Source organism: Palaemon carinicauda, unplaced genomic scaffold (assembly GCF_036898095.1).
Source record: "Palaemon carinicauda isolate YSFRI2023 unplaced genomic scaffold, ASM3689809v2 scaffold538, whole genome shotgun sequence".
Lineage (NCBI taxonomy): Eukaryota > Metazoa > Arthropoda > Malacostraca > Decapoda > Palaemonidae > Palaemon > Palaemon carinicauda.
The window spans coordinates 1-23,457 of NW_027171803.1; the positions used below are offsets into that span (position 1 = coordinate 1).

The 23,457-nt window shown below is 38.6% G+C and overlaps 1 protein-coding gene across 1 annotated transcript; it reads left to right on the forward strand.

Annotated features, from left to right (window-relative positions):
* Positions 1 to 2,781: 2,781 nt before the first annotated feature.
* Positions 2,782 to 22,973, forward strand: LOC137637110 (ran-specific GTPase-activating protein-like; the record flags this gene model as incomplete). The annotated part of the gene is made up of 8 exons (XM_068369400.1): positions 2,782 to 2,978; positions 6,026 to 6,131; positions 6,860 to 7,043; positions 9,400 to 9,470; positions 9,912 to 10,057; positions 10,805 to 11,007; positions 19,505 to 19,619; positions 21,489 to 22,973. Coding segments are annotated over 5 exons (591 nt in total), but the record flags the coding sequence as incomplete, so codon positions are not given.
* Between the last annotated feature and the right edge of the window lie 484 nt (positions 22,974 to 23,457).

Consider the following 23,457-nt stretch of genomic DNA (forward strand, 5'->3'; position numbering starts at 1 on the left):
CAAAAATAATATAAAAAGGTGATGACTTTTGTTACTTGTAGAAGGTAATGGTATCTTTAAATGAGTCATTTACAGTGTCTGTATGTCACTTGGAGGTTCATTGACACTGTTCTTCTTAAACTGGAGTTGAGTGGTTCTTGTTCTTGCAGTTGGCAATGGAAGGGAGTATTATCGATAGCTGAAATGAATGAATGCTGGAACGCTTTAGTATTCTTTGTTGTTTGTTGTTATAGTTGCCGTTACTCTGCTGCAGAAGCAGTCGTGTAAAGTACTGTGCATTGATAGCCCGGCTTACGTCGTTACCTTAGGTTAATGTTTTGTACAGTCACTAATAAATGAGTGAATCATGAAAGAAAGTGAAAATTGCAATATATATAGATCTGAATCAATTATGTATAGATACATGAAGGTCATTGGTTCTTCAGAGTGTTAGGGCATTTATTGATACATTATTACTGATTATTGTTCATTAAGACTTGAGTTGGGAAACACTTAAGACTTGAAATACTGTAGTCAGGCTTGGCTTGAGTTGGTTTCAGGTCTCGGGAGTTTTCTAGACAGAATTCCATCGAAAGCATACAAGTACAGAGGGTAGGTTCCACCAAGCTGTTTGTGGGTCAAGTTTGTTCTTCTGACACTATATACAAATGGCTACGCTATTTACACTGTAGTATTATTATTATTATTATTATTATTATTATTATTATTACTTGCTAAACTACAACACGAGTTGAAAAAGCAGGATGCTATAAGCCTGGAGGCTCCAACAGGGAAAATAGCCCAGTGAGGAATGCTTATCATTTAATAATAATAATAATAATAAATAGACTATTTTAAGAACAGTAACAACATAAATATCTCCTATATAAGCTATGTAAACTTTAAAAAACAAGAGGAAGAGAAATAAGAAAGAATGGTGTGTGTGCCTGAGTGTATCCTCAAGTAAGAGAACTCCAACCCAAGACAGTGGAAGACCATGGTACAGGGGCTATGGCACAACCCAAGGCCATAGAACAATGGTTGATGTTGATTTCTTATTTGAAAACTTTAGAAAAAAAATATTTTGTTTGTTCATTTTCACATGATCTGTTGAGAATATTTGTTTATGTCATCTTTCTTCCCATTTTGAATAATGAACAGCTCACAAATTGAGGCGAATTGGTAAGGGTAGTCACCCACAAATAGTCAAATATTCTTTGTTATAGGAGGACCAAAAGGGTTCAAGTTTTATTGGTCCCATTGGAATGGAATAGGTCTTTGTAAGGGTCATAATGACTAGCTAGTCCTGGTTTCCTACGAGAGAAGCAGCAGCAGTTGCTTTATGGTCGAGATGGACCACTCTCCTCCTTTTGACTTGATCTAGGGGCTGTGGTCAATTGGATGATAAAAGTCCTCCTTCAGCCACTTAACCTCATACACACACACACATGGCAGCAGCAGTGTTTTCCATCGAGGCTGCTATTGCATCAGCAAGCTGCTGCTGCTGCTACTCAGAGAGTTCGTTCCTCTTTGGAAAAACTGCTGCTGCTGCGTTACAGGAATCTCTGCTGCTGCTGCCGCTGCCTTTTGATCCCCCCAACCCCCAACCCCCAACCCCCTCGTTCCAGGTCCTCTGAGACGGCGTTGTTCAGTGACGGTCTTAATGCGTATGATGCCTTCGCTCCCTTCTGCTTCTTGAATCGTCAAGTCATCAGAGAATTTGCAAGGCCGCGTCATTTGGGGGGTAAGAAAGGTCCCACGTGACACGTGTAGTGCTTTCACATTGCTACTATAGGCTGTGAGTAAAGGGGTCGGGCTCTATTTCTTCACAGTTTTCTGCTGTTGTTCCAGAAAATTAGACTGTTTTTGGAATCCAGGCTAATGTCTATTATGTGCTGTGTACCAAACTGCAAAGGGAATTGCTCAAAGGGAGAGTTTTCCTTTCCAAATGCTGATGAAGAAAAAAGCCAATCCGTCTCCATATCAATCGACTTACTCATGCTGACTTCTTCCCCCACTAATCAGGCTTATATTTGAAACGGACTTGGAATGACCGAGGTGGTCCATCGTAAGCCAATGTACAGATGTCTGGATACCTGCTAAGGTTCCTCTACAGCTGTCTGTCTACCAGGAAAAAAGCGGACCATGTTTGGCAATTGTTACTTCTCCAATTAATCTACCTTCAGATTTTCTCATCTTTCTCTGCTGATAGAAGCTCCTCATAGACCTTTCTTCATTGTAGTCAATGTGTGTACTCGTGAGGATCTTGTGCGTTCCCCGTACGCCTTCGAGGCGTGCGTAGGACAGAGATCTATCGCTGGAGCCTCCAGTCTTTCCGCTAGTCTTGGCTTTGGCAAATTGTTTGCATGTCCTCACTAGTCGTAGCTACTGTACTTGGTTAGTTTTCAGCGGTCGTTCCATCTTTGCCAAAGCTGTACTGTACTGTACTCGCATTCAAGAACTCTGGTTTGTACAGTTATGAAATCACAAATTGTTGTCACCAGCTTCGTAAAGTTTCAGATGTGAGAAATACAAAGCGAGGCTCAGAATACCAAATGTCTTGGGTTGATTTTTTCCATGTACTTTAATGTTAGATCAATTTTCAATTATTTTACCATTTCTTATATATTGTTTTTGAGCTAGTTTTTGTATCAACAGGAGACTGTGTGTGTGTGTGTACATGAGTTATAATTCCATGCTTTGTGTTTCTTCTATCTATTTGCTTAATGTCTCTCTCTCTCTCTCTCTCTCTCTCTCTCTCTCTCTCTCTCTCTCTCTCTCTCTCTCTCTCTCTCTCGTTTATTAATTTATATACTTTTCCAGACTGACCCCGAGGGCAGCACTGCCGTTGCGAATACCAGCACAGTCTCCAAGGATGGGGGAGGCGGAGGCGGGGCCTCAGCAGACGCCGAGCACGACCCTTACTTCGAGCTGGTCGTTTCCCTGCCGGAAATTCAGGTCAAGACAAACGAGGAAGAGGAGGACGAGATGGTGAGGCTGTGAGCAATTACATTTTTTTTTTTTTTTTTTTTTTGGTCTTTTCAGAATGACAACTTTAATTACATGTACAAAGAAGTCATTACATAATTGAAGACATGCTGTGTGAAACTCACACACATGAAGATGCTACATAAGTTTATGTTAAGAGTTTTGACACTTAATTTTCTTTTGAATGACTTCAATAGAATGATTTTCCATTCGTAAACTAATACAAACATTTCATCTTTAATATGAGTATGCTTTGAGAGAAGTTGGATTCTTGTATTAAGATGTAACGATGTGTCGTTAGCTTCCACTTTTATTTTCGGTGCCCGGATAGTTCATTTTGACTTTGAACATCCTTACGTGGCTGTTTTGATCATATGCTGTTTCCTTTAGACAAATGTATTGGCTGTTGGTCGTGTCCAAGGGATGTTCAGAAGGAAGGATTTGCTGCCGTTTTCTGGAAACTGTAGCGGAGTGACGGCGGCACTCCTGTTTGCTGTTTTATTGCCTCCCCATAGTGGCTTTATGATGTCGACTTTATTTCTAAGGAGGTTGGCATTCATTAGACAATGAATGGTGTGCTTCGTCAGAAAAGGAAGGAAGTTTGGCCGCTTAGGATTGTGAAGCGGAAGGGTTCGGCCTCCCTTCTCTCACCTTGCGTACCTTCCCCATGAGAAATGTGTCTTCTATGATAATGGTCTTGAGTACGCAAGTCAGGACTAAGAAGTAGGATCGACTGGCCCTTCTCCTTCCTGGTGTGCAGCAGCAGCAGTCGCTCTATTATGCACTTGATTGCTAAATGCTACACGGTGGAGCATTCTCAACAAACCAATGTTAGTGTTGTTTTGTACTTTTGTGCTTTCATACCTCCTCCTCTCACCCATGATCTTTTCATAATTTGACTAACCTGATGGAGGAGGAGAGACAGCCAGAGTCATTGCCTTCTCTTTTGTATTTCATTTTTGGGTTGAATTAAACTTCCTCTGGGGATCTTTAATTTATGATCTTTTTCATTCTATATCACTGACTTGGATGCACCTTCGTTCAGTTAGTTGTTTGCGCGTGTTTCGTAAGATTTCTCATCATTTGGACCAATCTCTGCATTGAGGTGTCCCCAGTCTCGTTTCAGGGAATATTCTACTGAAATTCCAGTTGAATAAAGCTTTGGTAGCTATAGGTTGTTCCTCCTCAACTGTCAGCGAGTCCCTGATAGTGACCTAGTCTAATACCTCCCTTGTCGTCTTCATAACTAGGTCGTTAAGAGGTTAGCAATAATACTCGCTTTCACACCAGGACAGGATCATAGTGTTTTGTCATTTCCCCGGGATAGTACACATTTTTCCTCCGGGGGAGGGGTCTCCCCCATTAAAAGATGATGATTTGTGTTCGTTTAGGAAGAACAAACGAGAAATGTTTCAAGATGTTTTTTCCCTTAGGTTACAAACCCAAATATGTCAAGTTAAACTTCCTTAGTCAACTTTCCAAGTGAGTTTTGCAAACCTCTCGGTAATGTTAACGAACGACGATACTTCTGTTCGTGACTTAGGTCAACGAGTAGGTGTCTTTTCACGGACCATTGACGAGAGCTGGTGCACTCTTAGGAAGAAAGCAAGGCAGTAGAGGTGTCTCCAAGGGTCATCCAGGCGCCAGAAATTTTAGGAAAACACACACTGGGTATAAAGGGTCAGTTGTCATTTCTTCCTTCAGTGGGAGCTCGGTGACCTTTCTGGCTGGGGGGGGGGTGTCTTCTCCTATTAAAAGACTGATTTGTATAGTTAGGAAAAATACAAATGATTTTGACTTTTGAATTTGATGTCTTTCTTCTTCCTCTGCTAATTATATTTGTAAAGAAATGCCTTTCAGTAAATCATAAAACTCAAATGAATAGAAACTGGTTTTCAATGTTATCTTAATGAAATCATGTTTGTACTTTTCTGTTATCAGTTCAAGATGCAATTTTAACAACTGCAACTATCAATTGTTTTCATTTTGGTTTTGTTAGCGGTTTTAAAGGTCCCGACGGTGTCACGATGATGCTCGCATGTAGTTAGTTAACAGGGTATTGTTTATATGATTTCGCTCGCTATCACCTAATCCTTGAAGAAAAGAACCAGAGTTCTATGCACTCTCGACTAGTTTCCTATTAAAATGCGTATCGAATAACAGACGAATCAGCTGTTGACGCTGACGATCCACAGCCATCTTTATACCTGATGTATACAAAGATATTGAATGTCAATATTGGTCAATGTACTATTGTCAAATCATTTGAATAGCTTCATTTGTTATTACATACATACATACATACATATACCAAGGCACTTGCCCCAATTTTGGGGGGTAGCCGACATCAACAAAGGAAACAAAAACAAAAAGGGGACCTCTACTCTACGTTCCTCCCAGCCTTTTGTTATTTAACCTTGAAAATGTTTCTATTTTGTACTATCTTAGAGCAAACCACATTCACAAATAAAAAGCCTCTATGTACAGTCAACATTGACATGTATTGGTGCACATTTATTCGTCAAATTAGATGACTTTTTTTCGGTACTAAATTAAAAACTAGAATTCATTTTGCTCGTAAGCTAAGATAGATTCTTTTTAACCCTATATTCAAAATAACAAAATCATTTGCGGTTTAGCCCAGTGACGAGTAAGTTGGGCTCGAACCGCTTTTCAACTTGTTGCCTCTCGTGGAAGCAATGACCGACGTAAGGCGAGGAACGCCTGTACACGAAGAAGACTACTCGAACCAAATACTGAGAAAGCTCTTGTCATTAGAAAAATAAAGCATTAGTATTGCATTGGAGTGCCTCATCGATTCATGGCAATTCTGACCCTGTACAAAGTAAATAGAAACCTCCTCCTTTAAAGAAACGTATTCAAACAATGTTAGAACTGAATATTGATTTCCTATGTTATAAGTTAGTCATGGGTTATTTGATCTTGCTAAAACATTGAGGATCTTGATGTCATTTAGATCATTTCTAATGATTGTACTGTATTCATAAGAAATCTTATTCAGCCTGTGGATGTAACTTATCTTTGCTTCGACAGGCAGGCGGTGCAAGCTGTTCCCTTACAACACACTGGAGACCCCGGCCGAATGGAAGGAGAGAGGAACCGCCGCACATGTCAAGATACTGAAGCACAGCAAAAAGAAGACGGTGAGAGTAATAACGTATTTCGGCTCTCCACTCATGAATGGCGGGAGGGGGGGGGACAGTAACTTTGCCCTGACCCTTGGTAGTAAGGTTTATATTTGAGTCAGAACAATGACAAATTTGGAAGTGATTTGTATTCTTTATAACGAGGCCAACCTGTAGCTATTTTTTTCAAAATATGCCCTCCCATCACCTGTCCCCCAATAGATTCTGCCTTAAATAAAGTGACGATACAACACAGATTTGTATGAGGGGGATATCATAGTCCACAAATGCTATCAAAGGTGGATTTTGATATTCTATGCATTGGTGTACGTCTCAAAATGAAAATGTGGTCGGTGAAATTTCTACCTTGACTAAATCTTGCTTGTTTGTCTCTCAGTTTTTCATCAACCCTTTTCTCCAGTCTCTTTAGAATAAACATACTCTATATTTTTGAAACTGACGTAAGTGTAATGCCTCTCTAATTAATGCAATCATTCAGGTCTCCTTTTTTTCACAAACACACTTCAGGTTTTGCCTCTTCGTGCCAAATTCTACTAAATAATCTTGTAAGTAGTCCGAGAGACGTTTCATTTTCAGCCAGTATCATGTGGGTAGTTATTCCATCGTATCCAGGGGCTTTCCATCTCTTCTTGCGTGCATGCATATCCATCTAGATATTAAGCAATCGTTTGTGACGGGTCGCGTGCAATCATATAGAATATATTAATATCTTCTTCCACCCACAGGTCAGAGTCCTGATGAGACGGGACAAGACGTTGAAAATCCGCGCCAACCACTACATCACCCCCTTCGTGGAGCTTAAGCCAAACTGCGGCAGTGACAGAGCCTGGGTCTGGTCGGTCCCTGCCGACTTGGCCGACGAGGAACCCAAGCAGGAACTGTTTGCTGTCAGATTTGCCAATGCACAAAGTAAGTCTCATTTTTGTAGGTCACTTTATGGTGTTGAAAACTAACTCAATACAAGAGGAAGGCCAAAGTTTGGGGATGGATGGGGTGAAGAAAGCTCTGGGTGATAGGAGGATAGATGTGAGAGAGGCGAGAGAGCGTGCTAGAAATAGGAATGAATGGCGAGCGATTGTAACGCAGTTGCGGTAGGCCCTGCTGCTGCTGCTGCCTCCGATGATGCCTTAGATGACCGCGGAGGTAGCAGCAGTATGGGACTCAGCATTATGAAGCTTCATCTTACGTGTTTACTTGTTTTGGGTTTAAATCCAACCCTCCACTCAAGTCGAGTGAACTACTTCTCGGGCGGGTCCATATTAATCATCTAACGAAACATTTTCATTATAACTTATACAATTCTTTGATTGTAGCATCTTCCAAATCATATGATCTTGTGAAAAGTAATGTCTTTAGTTTCTTCTTAAATTCAATTGCTCCCTTTAGGTCCTTCATTTCAGTTGGCAGTTTATTATAATGTCTAGGCGGATAACGGGGGAGGGTGGGCTGTGGCACCCTAGCAGTACCAGCTGAACTCGGTTGAGTCCCTTGTTAGGCTGGGAGGAACGTAGAGAGTAGAGGTCCCCTTTTTTTGTTTTGTTTCATTTGTTGATGTCGGCTATCCCCCAAAATTGGGGGAAGTGCCTAGGTATATGTATGTATAATTTTTATCTGGAAAGATTTTTTATTCTAAATTCAATCTTGGTAAGAATTAGAACTAGTAATTAAGCCTTTAGGCTTTCTAGAAATTTTTTTAAACTATTCTTCTTTGCTCAATAGTTAGGCCAAATGCCCCTAAATCCATATAGGCCTACACACTTGCCAATCAAATTTAAGAAAAACATTAACATGAAACTTATTTATAATTTTCATTCTAATAACTTATGATACTAAACATCAGTATAGATAGTACAGATAACTCTGCTTAGATGATATAGAGAATAGCATAGATGTCTTAAAAGCAGGATGCTATAAAGCCAAGGGCTCCAACGGAAAAATAGTCTAGTGAGGAAATAAATAAACTACAAGAAGTAATGAACAATTGAAATTAAATATTTTCAGAACAGTCACAACATAAAAATAGATCTTGGATGAATTAACTGTAAAAACTGGTTTAAAAGAAAACTAAGCGAGATAAGATAGAATAATGTGTCTGAGTGAACCTCCAAGCAAGAGAACTCCAACCCAAGACTGGAAAACCAATGTTGGCTACATTGTATTAACTTGGACTAAATCAAGACTTTAATTTCGGAGAGAACGTGGCTGAATGATTGTACTTTATAGTGATCACTTCAAAGTTAGGTTAATTCACTAAAAAGAAATTTTTATGAATTAAAAGAAAAAAAAACTATGGTTCGTCCAGAACTCGCCCTATACTACGAATATGTTTTTATATGATTATGTATATACGTATCAACATTAATGTTTCCCAATGTAGGCTATATTGCATTTTAATTTTTTATTGGTCATTTATTCATAATATTATGGACATTTAATAAAAATAATAATTATTTTGGTTGAATTTATATTTTACTATATGAATGGAGATTGAACAATAAGCAACGCCATGAAATTATGCCAGCCAGAAATGAAAAATTGTAATGTCTTTCATGTATGAGTAATATAATGTAGCATACATTTAGTTAAATATTATAATAAAGTAATAATTATAATAAGATATAGTATTTGTAGTATTAACATAAATAATTTTACCATATCATGATGAATTAAGTTATAATAATATACTGAAAACCATCACAATACACAAAAATGACCCAAGAAATGCCAGCATATGTCTTAAAATTTTATATTCCGTATTGTATTTCCACATAGTGAGACCTAAAACAAATAAAAAATATAACTAAAATTTATATATAATTCTTTAAACAAGTGTGAAAACTCTCATATAGCATAGATAAGTATTTAAAAATGAAAAATAAATTGAAAAACTGGAACCTTTTTAACTTTTCCTCCGGGTTTTGGATCCCGAGATAAATGTAAACAAACGTTTGAAGGAATGAAGAGCCAAGACTCAGTGAAGTTTTCGTCTCATATATATGAAATTAAAGGTAAATTATGAATAATTTTGTACTCATATGATATAATAGAATAATAATGGCTTAATAATTAAAATAATGACCCCCAAAAATATATATTAGGCTTAAAAAATGTCTTTTTTAGGCTTAGCATCGCTGGTAAAGAAGTATGTTTCTACGGTCATGTGTACCCTAGGATTGTCTGTAGATTAGGGCAGGGTTTTTACGTGTTTTGTTTGTTGTTTTAGTTGTTTTTATTGTTTTTTTTATCATTTGGGACAATATTTTAGCCCGTGGGAGGATGGATCCAGGACTATTGGCCCTAGACAACCCTGGCCATATTGAGGCAACTTGTCCTGAAGTATGTTTCTTCGGTCATGTGTACCCTAGGATTGTCTGTGTAGATTAGGGCATTGTTTTACTTGTTTTTTATGATATTTTGATTATATTTATTGTTTTTAATCATTTGGAACAATATTCTAGCCATATTTATATTTATTTACACTTAAAGATTAAAATCAGAATTATTTATAAGTGAAAAATGTGAAAATCAATATACAGAAATAAAGGGCGTCTGTTAACAATGACTGTACTGTTAATTCAAATAGCCTGGACAGTACTGTTAATTCTCTATATGATTTCCAGTATTATAATAAAAAAGGTATAGATAGTAACAGTTAAAAATTTGATGTTTTTTGTCAATATATCGTTCTTTTATTCTACTAAATAGAATGCATAAATTTACAAATTTTTTGTCAAAAAAAAAAAAAAAAAAGCTTTAATTCTTTTATCTTTGTTTCAGCTGGGGTGTATGTATAATAACGGCCACCTGTAAAATGAAACACAGGTAAAAGAGTATTGGGTGGTCGTGGTAGTAGCAGGCAGTAGTCGGATGTAGAACGGCCCCTCGTAGTATCGGGGGATATTGAGGAAGGAGAGGACTAATTGGTAAGGGACCTCTGATAGTGGTTCTAACACGCCCTAGTTACTATACCGACACTCTATAAGGGTGCGCGAGCTGGGTATATTCCTGGGATTCCATGAAACTTTTTTTCTCTGGTATATTTAGCAGTATTTATACCTTAGAAATGGTGATATAAGGAGCATTTCACGGAGCAACACAGGTTGAGCCCAGAAATAGATTTTTCCTTGTCAAAATCCCTTTTTTTTGAGAGTATTCCAATGTTTTAACTTGTAAGCTTACAAGCTGAAGTATAAGGGATTGACAGAGAAAGTATTTTGGAATATGACCCATATCTCATCTGTATAAACATATTTCAGTGTGTAAAGACATCCTGGATATAAAATCATTCTCTAAAATATATTCAGTTGAATTGTGGGTACCCAATACCATATGCAATTGAAGTTGAATGGTAACGAGTAAAATTTCAGGCTATACATTAAACTTGGAGTCCTGTATTAACTAGACAAGTTGATGTGACAAATCAAGTCTGAAAATTATAATTTGGAATTCAGATATAATTGAAATTGATATATCTACGGGAAAATAGTAATTTGTATATAAAGTATAAGAAAGTTAGTTTTCAGACAGAGCTGAAATTACTAAGTGACATTAGGAGCTGAAACTTTTAACTTTTAGAGTTTAAAGTGTTTAGCCTATTAAAAGTATGTAATAAATTTTGATTATGAACAACAATTTTGATACAAAGTCTAATCAAATGGTTATCATTACAGGTTTTCACAGTTTCTTTAACATATAAGAAAACCATCTCCAAATTGGGACAGTAATGTGATGGATGGCGCTCGTACTTATGGCCCTGTAATAAGAAGAGAGGAAGGGAGAAGCAATGAAGAAAGCCAAGAACACGCCAGTGATGTGGAGGAGGAATGTGGGGCATCCGCAGATCAGACGGATCGATGTGGGAGGATGGATATGGGTAAGATGGGACTTTAGGTGATGTAAGTTATGGACGTTGATTTTGTATGTTGACTCAAGCGACTGACCCTGCGTGAAAGAATCATCATTTTACATTTCTATTATATTATTATTACTTGCTAGTTAGGTCATTTATGTCATGGAATAGTATTCAAAGTAAAAGTAATGGACAGTAGTTGCCAAAATCAGGAGTAAGGGTCATGCGTAGCAATAACCTAGATGATACTTTGCCAGTCATTATCTTTGAAAGGTATAGTAAAATAGAATAAAGGGGAACTCAAATTTTTTTCAAGGTCTTGAAGCCTCTCTTTGTTCCAGCACCTAATACAAACCCTGTTGCTATTTATATATTTCAGTGAAAGCTTAAACTAGCCAGAAAACTTTTAGCGAGGTATAACCATCCACCGCTAGTTAGCTGGTGTTAGACTGGCCACCACACTCACGCGTGAACCGATGGTATGACGTCTCTTTTTAATCTTGTCTCTGTAGAGAACAGAAGTTTTGTCTTTCTGTGCCATTAACCATTATTTATGAAAATACAAACTGCCTTAAAAATTTGATTTCTTTTCCCTATCAGAAGTGTGTATCGTGAGGTTTTATGATGCAGGTTTGTCCTGGTGGGGAAGGTCGCCCTTGCTGCCTCTTCACGTTAGGCCCAGAGACGGATCTTCACGCCTTTTTCTCTGCGTGCAGAGGTCACTCGTGCTGGCAGGAGTCTCCTTGTGATGTGCCATGGCCTGAAGGCGATGAGGTCCTGACGTCTTGCTCAAATTCCTCATTCCCTCCTCGTTGACTTCTCAGTTGGTTTCTTCTTGGGAACGGTTGAGTAAGAGTGATAGTGGTTTGACCCCCCAGAAAAGTCTTGTAAGTTTTGAGGACAATGCATTTTCTCTTGTTAAGTGGCGCCACTGTCGGTTGTAGGGAGTCACGTCTACATTGACATTTTGTGTCATCTTTCGGCTTTCTTGGTGATCCTGGGTATCCCCTCTAAGGAACGGCTTTTGGAGGCTCTGCAGTTCAGGGCTCAGTAGGAGAGCAGAGCTGCCTCCCCATGGGTTGACTATAGTTTTCCCACTTCAGATTACAAGGGTAATGCACCAAAAGAGCTTCTTGTGCTCTAGCTTAGGAACCTCTACTTTTGCTCTTCTACCCTTCGTTCGTCCTGCTTCGTCTGACAATCAAAATATTTGAAGACTTGTAGTCTGTGTAGGACTACTAGTCTTCAAATATTTCGGGCTACCAGTGGGTTGCTCCTCCTTAGGAAAACCCAGAAATTGACTTGCCAAGTTTCTAAGCTCGCCAACTATGATGTGCGCCCCCTGACCGAGATTTTTCAGCGTGCTGAGGGCTCGCAGCATACAAAGCACCGTGTATTACCATCTGGTGACGAGTGCCATCCTCGTTTGTGCTTGAGGCACTCTTCGCCTGAATCGTTGCCTCAAATGGGCTTCGGGAAATGTGCTGGATTCGTTTTCAGAGCAAGACGATGATGAAGTATGGAGGTTGTTTAATTTCCCTGCACCTACCATCATGATTTTAAGCCAGGTTCTTTTGGCATGTGCCTCGGGCTTCTCCCTTTCACGAAGGAGAACCTGTTTAAAGTATGCACCAAGTATGTAGCGCAGCTCAGCCTTGTTTGCCTCCTTCCTGTAGGAGCTCACAAGGCTAATTTCACCAACCTCCGGCTGGAACCATGGCAAGTGAGAGTGCTTTTACCCACATTGCTTCGGTGCACAGACCCTATTCTCATAAGGGAGTCTTGTACAATGTTTAACACCCAATCACTAAGCGTTTGGGAGGTGGGCGGGCGAGCGCTAGGTCACAGCGAGTTTCCAGCACTCGCTACTTTGATAGCGCGCATTTTCTTGCAGTTCAATGTTTAAGGGATCTGTCATTAAAAAGAAAAATAGTTGAAAAAAATACCATTAGTGCTCCAAAGCTCTCAATATACAGTACTTGCTTACATTTTAAAAAGCTATTTGTTTGTACTGCTTCATTTGCTAGACTAAGGAGTGCCATCCCTTTAAAAGAGAAAAGTGAAATACAGCAAAGCTGTATGGGGTACTAGATGACGTAGCCAGTCCCAGTCCCGGACTACGACACATCGTCATTCATTTTATGATACTGTACCTTCTAATTTTACCTGCTAAGCTTTTATTGCCATTGAGTCATGGAATTTTCCTGAAGTTGCATATATCTTCAACATTTTAACCCTTTTACCCCCATGGACGTACTGGTACGTTTCACAAAACTCATCCCTTTACCCCCATGGACGTACCTGTACGTCCTTGCAAAAAATGCTATCAATTTTTTTTTTTTCATATTTTTGATAATTTTTTGAGAAAATTCAGGCATTTTCCAAGAGAATGAGACCAACCTGACCTCCCTATGACAAAAATTAAGGCTGTAAGAGCAATTTAAAAAAAATATATTGTACTGCAAAATGTGCTGGGGAAAAAACAACCCCTTGGGGGTTAAGGGTTGGAAATTTCCAAAGAGCCTGGGGGTTAAAGGGTTAAAGGCTTATATAGTAATTGTAAGTTTAACCCTCGTAGTATCGGGGGACATTGAGGAAGGAGAGGACTAATTGTTAAGGGACCTCTGGTAGTGGTTCTAACACGCCCCAGTTACTATACCGACACTATTAGAATGAGCGAGCTGGTTATATTCCTGGCATTCGATGCAACTTTTTTCTCCGGTATATTTAGCAGTATTTATACCTTAGAAATGGTGCTTTAAGGAGCATTTCACGGAGCGACACAGGTCGAGCCCAGAAATAGATTTTTCCCTCTTCAAAATCCCTTTATTAAATTATAATCATGAGTTAGTGTTGCCAGTGACAACCTTTCTCTTTTAGATATCTCAAGTTTGATAAGAATGAAAACTATCCAATGGGATTTCAAGCAAGTTTTAATAGATAAAGCCTTAAAGAACAGTTCTGATTAAACAGGAAGAAAACAATTTAATTCTCTAATATCAAAGTTAAGTTGTAATAGATTATGTATTAAATATTTTGAAAGAAATTTTAATTTCTAGCTTGCAAAATTGGAACAGTTTGTTATTTTTGTGACTAGCTAAGCTCAAACCCTAGTTAGGAAAATAGGTTGATATAAGCCCAAGGGCTCCTACAGGGTACATTAGGTTAGGGAAATAAGGAAGAGAATAGTCAATGAAAAGTTAGGTTTAAGAAAGTTAAATGAGCCAAATCAGTTTTGTATGTGTTAAAATATCTTGACAAAGCATTCGCCTTGTAAATAGCATAATTTGTTCCAGACCAACAAAACGCCACATTCAATTACAAAAAGAATCGTCGTCGGCGCCCACTCGTGTCCGAGTATTGGGTTCCGTCGTTAGCCATCAGCCTCCTATCAGAAGAAGGGTGGAGGAAACGACAGAATGCCAGTAGCTGGGTATATTGTTTTGGGTGTTCGTGGCTTTGCAACGGCCACGCACACACACTTGGCCCACATCGTTTTCACTGCGGCTCAAGACATATGAGACAGGCGGCTTCTCCGATGTTGGTAGCACCGGGCTGCCGGGTTCTTGTCATGTCAAGGCCCGCCTTGTTGCCTGCCCGATAGGCATTGCCCTCTTCCGCCGGCGCTGGGAAGCTCCGCCGTTGGGGTCTTGTTTGGTTTGATTTGGTTTGATTTTGGAGTTTGTCTTCTCCACAAAAAGAATACACTTCAATATACAGTACTCAACGAATGACTACAATTATTTGGACCATTGGTTACCTGTAAAAGAAATGTATAATTAGAGCAAATGGTGAAAATACAGTAACAAAAATGTGGAACCTTACATTTGGAGTGAGGGGGTGTCCAAGAGCGAAGTGGATTGGCGGTAGAGAAGGATGACAAACGGTGGAAAACTTTTAAGTAGTGGCAGAAAACGTAAACACTTAACTTTACAAAAGAGAATAATGCCAGTAAAACATTAACACTTAATTTTAGGAGACACATTAATAAATGGCACACAATATTAACACAACTTTACGATAAACTTGAAATTAAGTTTCGTGTATTTTGCCTTTTTCTAATTTTTTTTCTTTACTTTTTGTATTTTCTAAATTCAAATTCGTATTTTCTTAATTGCAACCAGTTTTCTTTCGTTTTATATCTTCCACTAGGCTTGTTAGTACCAAAAGCCTCTTTTAAAAAGAATCGTCCAAATCTTGTTTCTTCTTGCTTAAAACTTTCCTGAAATGACTCGGGATCGTTCCTTTCGTAGACTGATTTCGGCCATATTCCTTTGCGATCTCACTTTGCATGCTAGCCTCGTATTTCTTGATTATTTCCATCTTCGTCTCCATCGAAAGCATCGTCCTTTTCGTTCTCTGGACCTCATCAACTTTCTTGGGACCCATGGCTGATAAACTAACGTAATATCACACGCAATACAGTGCTATAATTACGAAAGGGAAATCGCAAACACTATCAATGCTTACGATACCGCTGCCGAAATGAAAAGAAATAGGAACACCAATGCGTAGATGCATGATGGGGTACAGTACAGTAGATGCTGACCAATAGGAGAGCAGGATCTTATGGTGGTAACTAGCATTTGAGTCGGGAGATAACTAATTGGAGTGCTGGAGGATGGCAGCGAGTTTATGGGCTGGCAGTGCGTGAATTTTAGAATTGGTCTCAGACACTGTTAGGCTCAAATACTGTACCTCCTTTCGTTGCCTGAAACATTTTTCATGATGTGAGTCGTAAAATTCTTCATCTCGTTTCGGATTGTTAAAATTTCGTAAGCAGATTATTTCGTGTCGAGAGGTAAGACTGTACAGCATTTTAAAGAGAACAGACCATAAAAAGGGATATTGGCGTAGGAAAAATCTATGTTTGGGTGAGATAGCCATGTCGTCGTAATGGCAATCCATTGGAGCCCCCCCTTTACAAAGGGTGATCTCAACTTGTCAGTGCGCCGACTTCCCTGCACTGCCGTTACTTCCTGGCCTCTGAGATTTCTCGATCGACCTGCGGCATCCTATATTTATTTCATACTGGCTTTGCCGTCTCTAACGGCGTGGCATTTGTTTTAGAGTCTTTCTAACCTTTCCTGGGATTCGGGGTGTGGCAGCCCAGAGTGTCTCTGTCTAGAGACTCTCCCTTGTTGGGATAACCCTCGTATTGAACCCAGATTTCTTTCTGAGCCTGACATCCTTATCGTCACCTCTGTTCTGGGGATTGTTAAGGAATGCTCATATGGCGCATGGGTATAGCTACACTATGCCGTCACCTGTCTTTTATATCCTAGCCTTTCTGGGACTGACATTGCATGAATTTTATCATTATGCTGCTGTGTATTTGCATTTTTTGACCATGGGCGTTGGTTCCCTCTGGGATCTGACCCTCCACAGCTGCCAGCATGCTTCTCCCTGAGGAGCTAAGCTGTCAGACTGACAGCAGTGCTGACACTTAACGGCTTTGCCACCACCTATCGGCACGCTATCCTATAGTACCTGTACCGGCGATACATTGCTACTTACGGCAGTGCCGCACTGGCGACACTGCCTTCGCCTATGGCAAGGTGTTCTCTGCGGAAACCCTTGCCGGTTATCCCCGCCGCCCCTAGGCACCATTGCCCCTGATGTCATTGCCGTTACTGGGGGCGGGGCTAGTACTAGTCTATGGGAGTGGATGTCTGTACCAGCGCCTTAAGGCACATAGGACGCTGACGGCAATGCCGTTACCCCTCTGGCACTGCCGGTACCTCTAGTGCACACGCCTTTCTGTCCTCTACAGTATATCTGAGACTGCCTTACCTAACCTAAGGTGGGTTCTCTATTGACTGTATGTGAATTCAACTACAGATCAACCTAAAGGCCTTACTCCTTCAACTTCTGAGGCTTCTCTATGTATGCTGGGCCTTGGAATCCCTTTTACGAAAGCTCTTCTAGGCACCGCCATGGAAATAACCACTAATATGATTATTGGTTTTCTATCAATTTGCCCATTCCCCTCTCAGTGTGTGGAGTGGATAGATGGGTGATAACTCTATAGGTTAGTTCCCAATTTGAGGTTCTATAGGTTAGTTCTCAATCCCGGTTCTTTTCTATTGAGGTTATCAACTTGTTGTTACAGCCCTCGGGTTGCTGTAGACTCTTGCTCGTTAATCGATGCGTCGATTGCTTAAACTATTAACCCTTTTACCCCCAGGCTCTTTGGAAATTTCCAACCCTTAACCCCCAGGGGGTTATTTTTTTCCCAGCACATTTTGCAGTATATTTTTTTAGAATTGCTCTAACAGCCTTAATTTTTGTCATAGAGAGGTCAGGTTGGTCTCATTCTCTTGGGAAATGCCTGAATTTTCTCAAAAAATTATGAAAAATATGAAAAATAAAACTTTATAGCATTTTTTTGCAAGGACGTACCGGTACATCCATGGGGGTAAAGGGATGGCTTTTGTGAAACGAACCAGTACGTCCTTTGGGGGTAAAAGGGTTAAGTTTACTCGTACCGTTGCCTTCTAATTGGCTATTTCTCTGCGGAGGTATAGGAGCGACGGTTCTTTCCATGAGCACCCCCGCCCTCTTTGGGCCTATAGAAACGGACTCTAAGGAGGCTATTTATTCCAATCTAACGATGTTTATTAGGAGTGAAACAATTTCTTACTTTGAAAATCATTAGATTTTAGTATATATGAATTGGTTTGCTATAATAAGCTGATAAGTTTTATAATAAATATATATCCTAAATATTGATTCTGAAAGCATTGCAGTGAAGAAAATTTGAGCTTAGACGCACAGCGTGTAGAAACTATTCCATTTGAATGATGAAATACGTTGTGGAAAAAATAAGAACTTGTGTCGGAATGAACTTTCTGATATGCCTGATTTTTGTGTGATTTCAATCATTCATATGGCATTTGTTGATAAAGAATAATTTTTGCAATAGCTAAATAGAAAACTTGTAAGTTAAATTCAGTTTTGGGGGGACATAAAAGAGACAGCTTGAGATATGTAGAATTTTTGTCTTTGTCTGTGGAAGTTTGTCAGTACGTAGTAACGAGTATCTCGCAAGTGGTTCTGGTTGGTGTGCCTTTCATATTAGGTCAACTGACAAATTATAGGATTTAAGTTTTCATAATTTCTAATAAAGTGATACCATGTTATTGATAAGAGCTGAAGATATAAGATCTGCTGATAATAGATCAGTTAACAGGAAGTTATTTGATGAAATGTATACCTTGCTCATGAAGTCTTAAGAAGTGATACAGGCATTTGGGATCAGAAAGAACCGATTTGTAGTTATGATTGTATAGGGAATGTCATATTAAGAGTGTAAATAGAAGACCTTAACCCTTTTATTCCCAGGCTATTTGGAATTTTCTAACCCTTAACCCCTAGGGGATATTTTTTTTTCAAGCAAATTTCGCAGTATATTTTTTTTTAAATTGCTCTAACAGCCTTAATTTTCATCATAGAGAGGTCAGGTTGGTCTCATTCTCTTGGAAAATGCCTGAAGTTTCTCAAACATTTTTCAAAAATGTGCAAAAAAAAAAAAAGATTTAAATAGCAGTTTTTTGCAAGGATGTACCGGTACGCCCATGGGGGTAAAGGGATGAGTTTTGTGAAACGTACCAGTACGTCCTTTGGGGGTAAAAGGGTTAAGCAGTATTGTCAAACATACCTTGATGCTACCTTTAATTGGTGTCATCAGCGTATTGTGTGCAAGGACCATAGTTTTTTGTGGTATTGAAACATACTTTGATGGTAGGGGTGGGAAATGCTATTCTAGAGTAGAAAATTTATAATAAACTGTTTGGACATGAATTGGGGTATAACAATGAAACAATATCAAACAGATTTTATAATTTGAAAAAAATTGTTGTTAAATGACATGACATTATTAGAAATTAAACTATTTGAGAGATTGCATGAGGGCCATATGTGGATGAGATCATGGCGAGGCGTAGATAGAGATGGTTTGGGCATGCTTTTCGCACTCCCCCAGAGATGAGTTCACCAAACTTTCAACTGGGCTCTTCAAGGCACTAGAAGAGTTGGAAGACCCAGGCCTATATGGCTGAGTATTGTGGGTGTAAAATAGGTGGTGATGAATGTAGAAGTATTGATTTAAAAGAGACGATTGGCAAAACCTAACGAGGCCCTTTGCGTTCTAATAATAATGGGTTTGTGTTGAAATAATCTTAAATATTTTTGTATCTAGGTAAACTACTTAATTTGGGTTTGTGTTGAAATAATCTTAAATATTTTTGTATCTAGGTAAACTACTTAATTTGGGTTTGTGTGAAAAAAAATCTTAAATATTTTTGTATCTAGGTAAACTACTTAATTTGGGTTTGTGTTGAAATAATCTTAAATATTTTTGTATCTAGGTAAACTACTTAATTTGGGTTTGTGTGAAAAAAATCTTAAATTTTTTTGTATCTAGGCAAACTATATAATTATAAAGCATTTGAAATTTTTTATTAATCTATTGAAAGCTCAATCATTTTTTGTCTCATGACCCATTTTTCTCATTTTTCAGTGACAACCCAGCAGAAATTTATTTTATGAAGATTGCCAAACAAAGATTTCAAGAAGCCTATTGAAGATAAGTTGCAAGAGCGATTTGGACTCCCCTCTGCTTCTGAAAGTGCTAGGTGAGGACAAGCAATTACTGTCTGTGGGGAATTCTTAGGGTATTAATGCAGTGGACTCTTTAGTAGAAGTAAACCTTACGGATGAGTAGGTAGTCGGAGGTTTTTGTCCAGACTGTTCACTCTTTGTGGATCTTAAACCGCAATAGAGTATGGTTCTTCATTAAGCCTGAACTCTGTCTTGATGCTGTATGCGATCTTTAGCCGTCCCTTTGGCGTATCGCATTGAGGATAAAAAGTTCCTTATACACGATATCTTAGGATAGTTGTTCCGGGGGTTGGAACCACGTGATACCCAGTAATAATTCTCTTGTGATATCACTCGCAGAAATATTATACAGTAGAAAGCGGGCGAAGGGAACTTCCATCAGGACGACATGGCTTGAGCCCAAAAATAGATTATTCCTACGTCAAAATCCCTTTTTTTGTCTTTTTGATATAAAGGTAAGAATGTAGAGACAGGTCAGATGTGCAAGGTCTTACAATGCCTTTGATTGTAACTCAAGCTTATTCAAATTGCATTGGTGTTTTGCCCAAATGTATATACAGTACAGTTGTGTTGGGCTTTGGTTGTACTTATATGTGGATTGAATATTTGTAAGGATTGACTATTAAGAGGTTCTGTTTGGAGATATTTATGCCTCTCCTGGTTTTGTATACCTGTCATATTTTACTTTTTTTTCTTCTTCAAATCTGTATTAAATGTATTTTCTTGTAGATCCTCTTTTAGTACGCTCCTTGTGAGAGGTCCCCCATTCCAGCCTGAAGCGTCCTCTCTCTCCCCTTGTAATATTTAAGCTCATTTCCTTATGTTCAATTACCTTTATATACAAATAAATCTTACCTAGAAAGCATACTGCTGCTCTTATTTAAGACACTGTGGATAGCCCTGCGGAAAGAGACTGGGAACCCATGAAAAAATGGGCAAGTGAGCTTCTAGCTGGGTCCCCTTGCCTAGTATAAAATAAAGGGGTGCTGACCCAGATTTCTGGGTATTCCACCGTAGTGAAACCGAGTGTGGTCGGCACTCGAACACTAGCAGTCTGCGTGCTACGTCTGGCCACAGTCCGCAGACCAATACAGCGTCAATATGCGTAGGAGATGATGATGATGATGATAAACTCGCTCTAAACTAAAGTATTTTAAAGATGTGTTTGAGATGGCACTGAAGTCAACGTTTAAACTTTAAATACTAGTTTGTATAGACCAAATTAGTCTATATGTAATAATAGAAATTCATGCTACTTGTGTAAAGATTCACCAAAGAATTTTATGGTCTAATAGTAAAGGAAGATATGGTTTTATAGGTGTATATACTGTGAACTTTATTTTTTGTCATCTAGGAACTTGAAGTAAACTGGTTTTAAGACTTTTCAGTGGGAGTTGAATTTGAATGGTAAAGACATTAAATTTCCTTTTTCAAACTGGGATAATGTGGAAGCTGTTGTTACCAGGTACATGTACTGTAAATTATTATGATTTAGGATTTGATTTTGTTAAAAGAAAAAGCAATATGAAAATTTTTTTACTGTATTAGGAAGTTCAGTTTAATTTTTTTGACAAGTAATATTCAATGTAATAATAAATTCTTGAAGGAATCATAGTGTTAACTTTTTCCACAAGACTTGGAATAAAGTTTAGGGAAAATGTTGTGGAAACAAATTCATTTTAATTTCTATGGACACCATTTTTCTTAAAGGCCCATTACTTTTAAGTATTTCATAGACGGGGAGCAAAAGGACATTTGTGAATCCTTTTTAGGAATCCTTAAGAGTCCTTAGGAGATAGGATATAGAATAATACTATTTGTAGCCTCCCAAGTATAAAATTTACAAGATATTCAAATTATTAAAGCAAGACCTTTTTTTCCAGGCAATGATGATAAGCCGATTTCAAAGGTAGCACGAAGAACCGCAAGTTACCGATGACTTAAAAGCTGAGCCGCCTTAATAGCTACAAGCATGTGGTATGTTTAGTGATGTCGATGAAGATAGATGTAATAAGACATTTCCTTTTGCCGTCAGTTGATTAGTGAATAATGAACTATGCCCTACTCAAGAGAACAAGTTTCAAGTTATGGCAAAACTCTCTCTCTCATGTTGGAGTTCTTTGGTGTGGCGTTTTGTCAACGCGATGTCCCCATCATGATAATCGGCTTTTATTCATCAGTGTAATACTATAGTCCATTTCTTTTAGCGAGGCATATTTGCACCGACTCGCAGCGGTGCCCTTTTAGACGAGATCATTCTAACCAATCAGCGATCAGGAAACTTTTCCGAGCTAAAAGGGCACCGCTGCGAGTCGGTGCAAATCTGCCTCGCTAAAAAAAATGGACTATAGTGAACTATTTTGATTGGAATAGCTAATGTAGAGGGGAACACAACCCCTGAGTATATTCTTAATGATGTTCATTGTTAACTAGCATAGAAATATTTTAATAAGTTTGCAGATGAAAAGAAAGATTGAAGTTTCACACCTGAACTATTGCTGGTCAAAATAGATCCAGCTAAAGCATTATAATAAGGGGTTTCTGTGCTACTTACCTCAAACAATACAGTGAAATCATAAGGGAATATAATCAATTTAGTTATAGAGGTTGAGAAAAGACTTTAATGAAGACATTTCTGGTGATCTGGGTTAAACTGGAAAATTGTATTTTGAAGTATTGATTATTAAAATATTTTTAATGGAATGTGTAGAACTGTAATTCTAGCATTTACCGGAAATTCAAGAACTGGTTATACTGTATTAAGAACTGAATGTAAGGATTAGTACACATACAGAATCTGAAAGTAGAGATACATGTAATACAATGTCTTATTTATTTGTAGAGTATTGTACAGTCTTGTGAGAGTCAAGATGTAGGGTAGGATCTTAAATTAAGATTAAATGAACCTGACAAGACCAAAGTACCAAAAGGGCAACGTAATAGCAAAAAGAAAACGCACTGAGGCAGGCGTCGCTGAGTGGATCAGGTGAGTTCGGTTGGTGCCGTTAGGGTGGCTCCCCTTTTGATGAAGGGATTATCTAAATGGAAGACGGCCTGTGAATAGTGGTTATCACACGCCCTTTCTTTATACACGTCGCCCTTAGGGTGCTCGCGCGAGGGTAGTAACCTCTGCATTCCATGCTTTAACTTTCTCTGGTATATTTGGAAGTATTTATATCAGAAAAGAGATAAGAAGGACCCTTTTCACCGGGCGTCACGGGTCGACCCAGAAATGTACTTTGTCCTTATCAGCGAACACTTTGGGTGTACATATTGATGCAAATATTTCGGTAATTACTGTTCAAATAGAAATTTTACCCAGAACACCAGTTAAACCTGTATTATTGAATTCCATATAATGTGCCGTTTGACATACAGTATATCAATTGTTTCTTCAGAAATATACATTTGTTCCTATGCAGTACAAACAGTTGTCCTTTAGTAATGTGCCTCTTGCTGACCCTGTCACTCTGTGATATTCGAAATCCCTTAAGCTTTTTACCCCCAAAGGACGTACTGGTACGTTTCACAAAACTCATCCCTTTACCCCCATGGACGTACTGGTACGTCCTTGCAAAAAAATGCTTTTTCTATTTTTTTTTGCATATTTTTGATAATTTTTTTGAGAAACTTCAGGCATTTTCCAAGAGAATGAGACCAACCTGACCTCTCTATGACAAAAATTAAGGCAAAATGTGCTTGAAAAAAAAATAACCCCTGGGGGTTAAGGGTTGGAAAGTTCCAAATAGCCTTGGGGTAAAAAGGGTTAAGTATTGATTATAAATCCTTAATGTATTGATTGTACATCCATCCAAATTCCATACTGTTCCATGCATCAAACCAAGGTGGGAC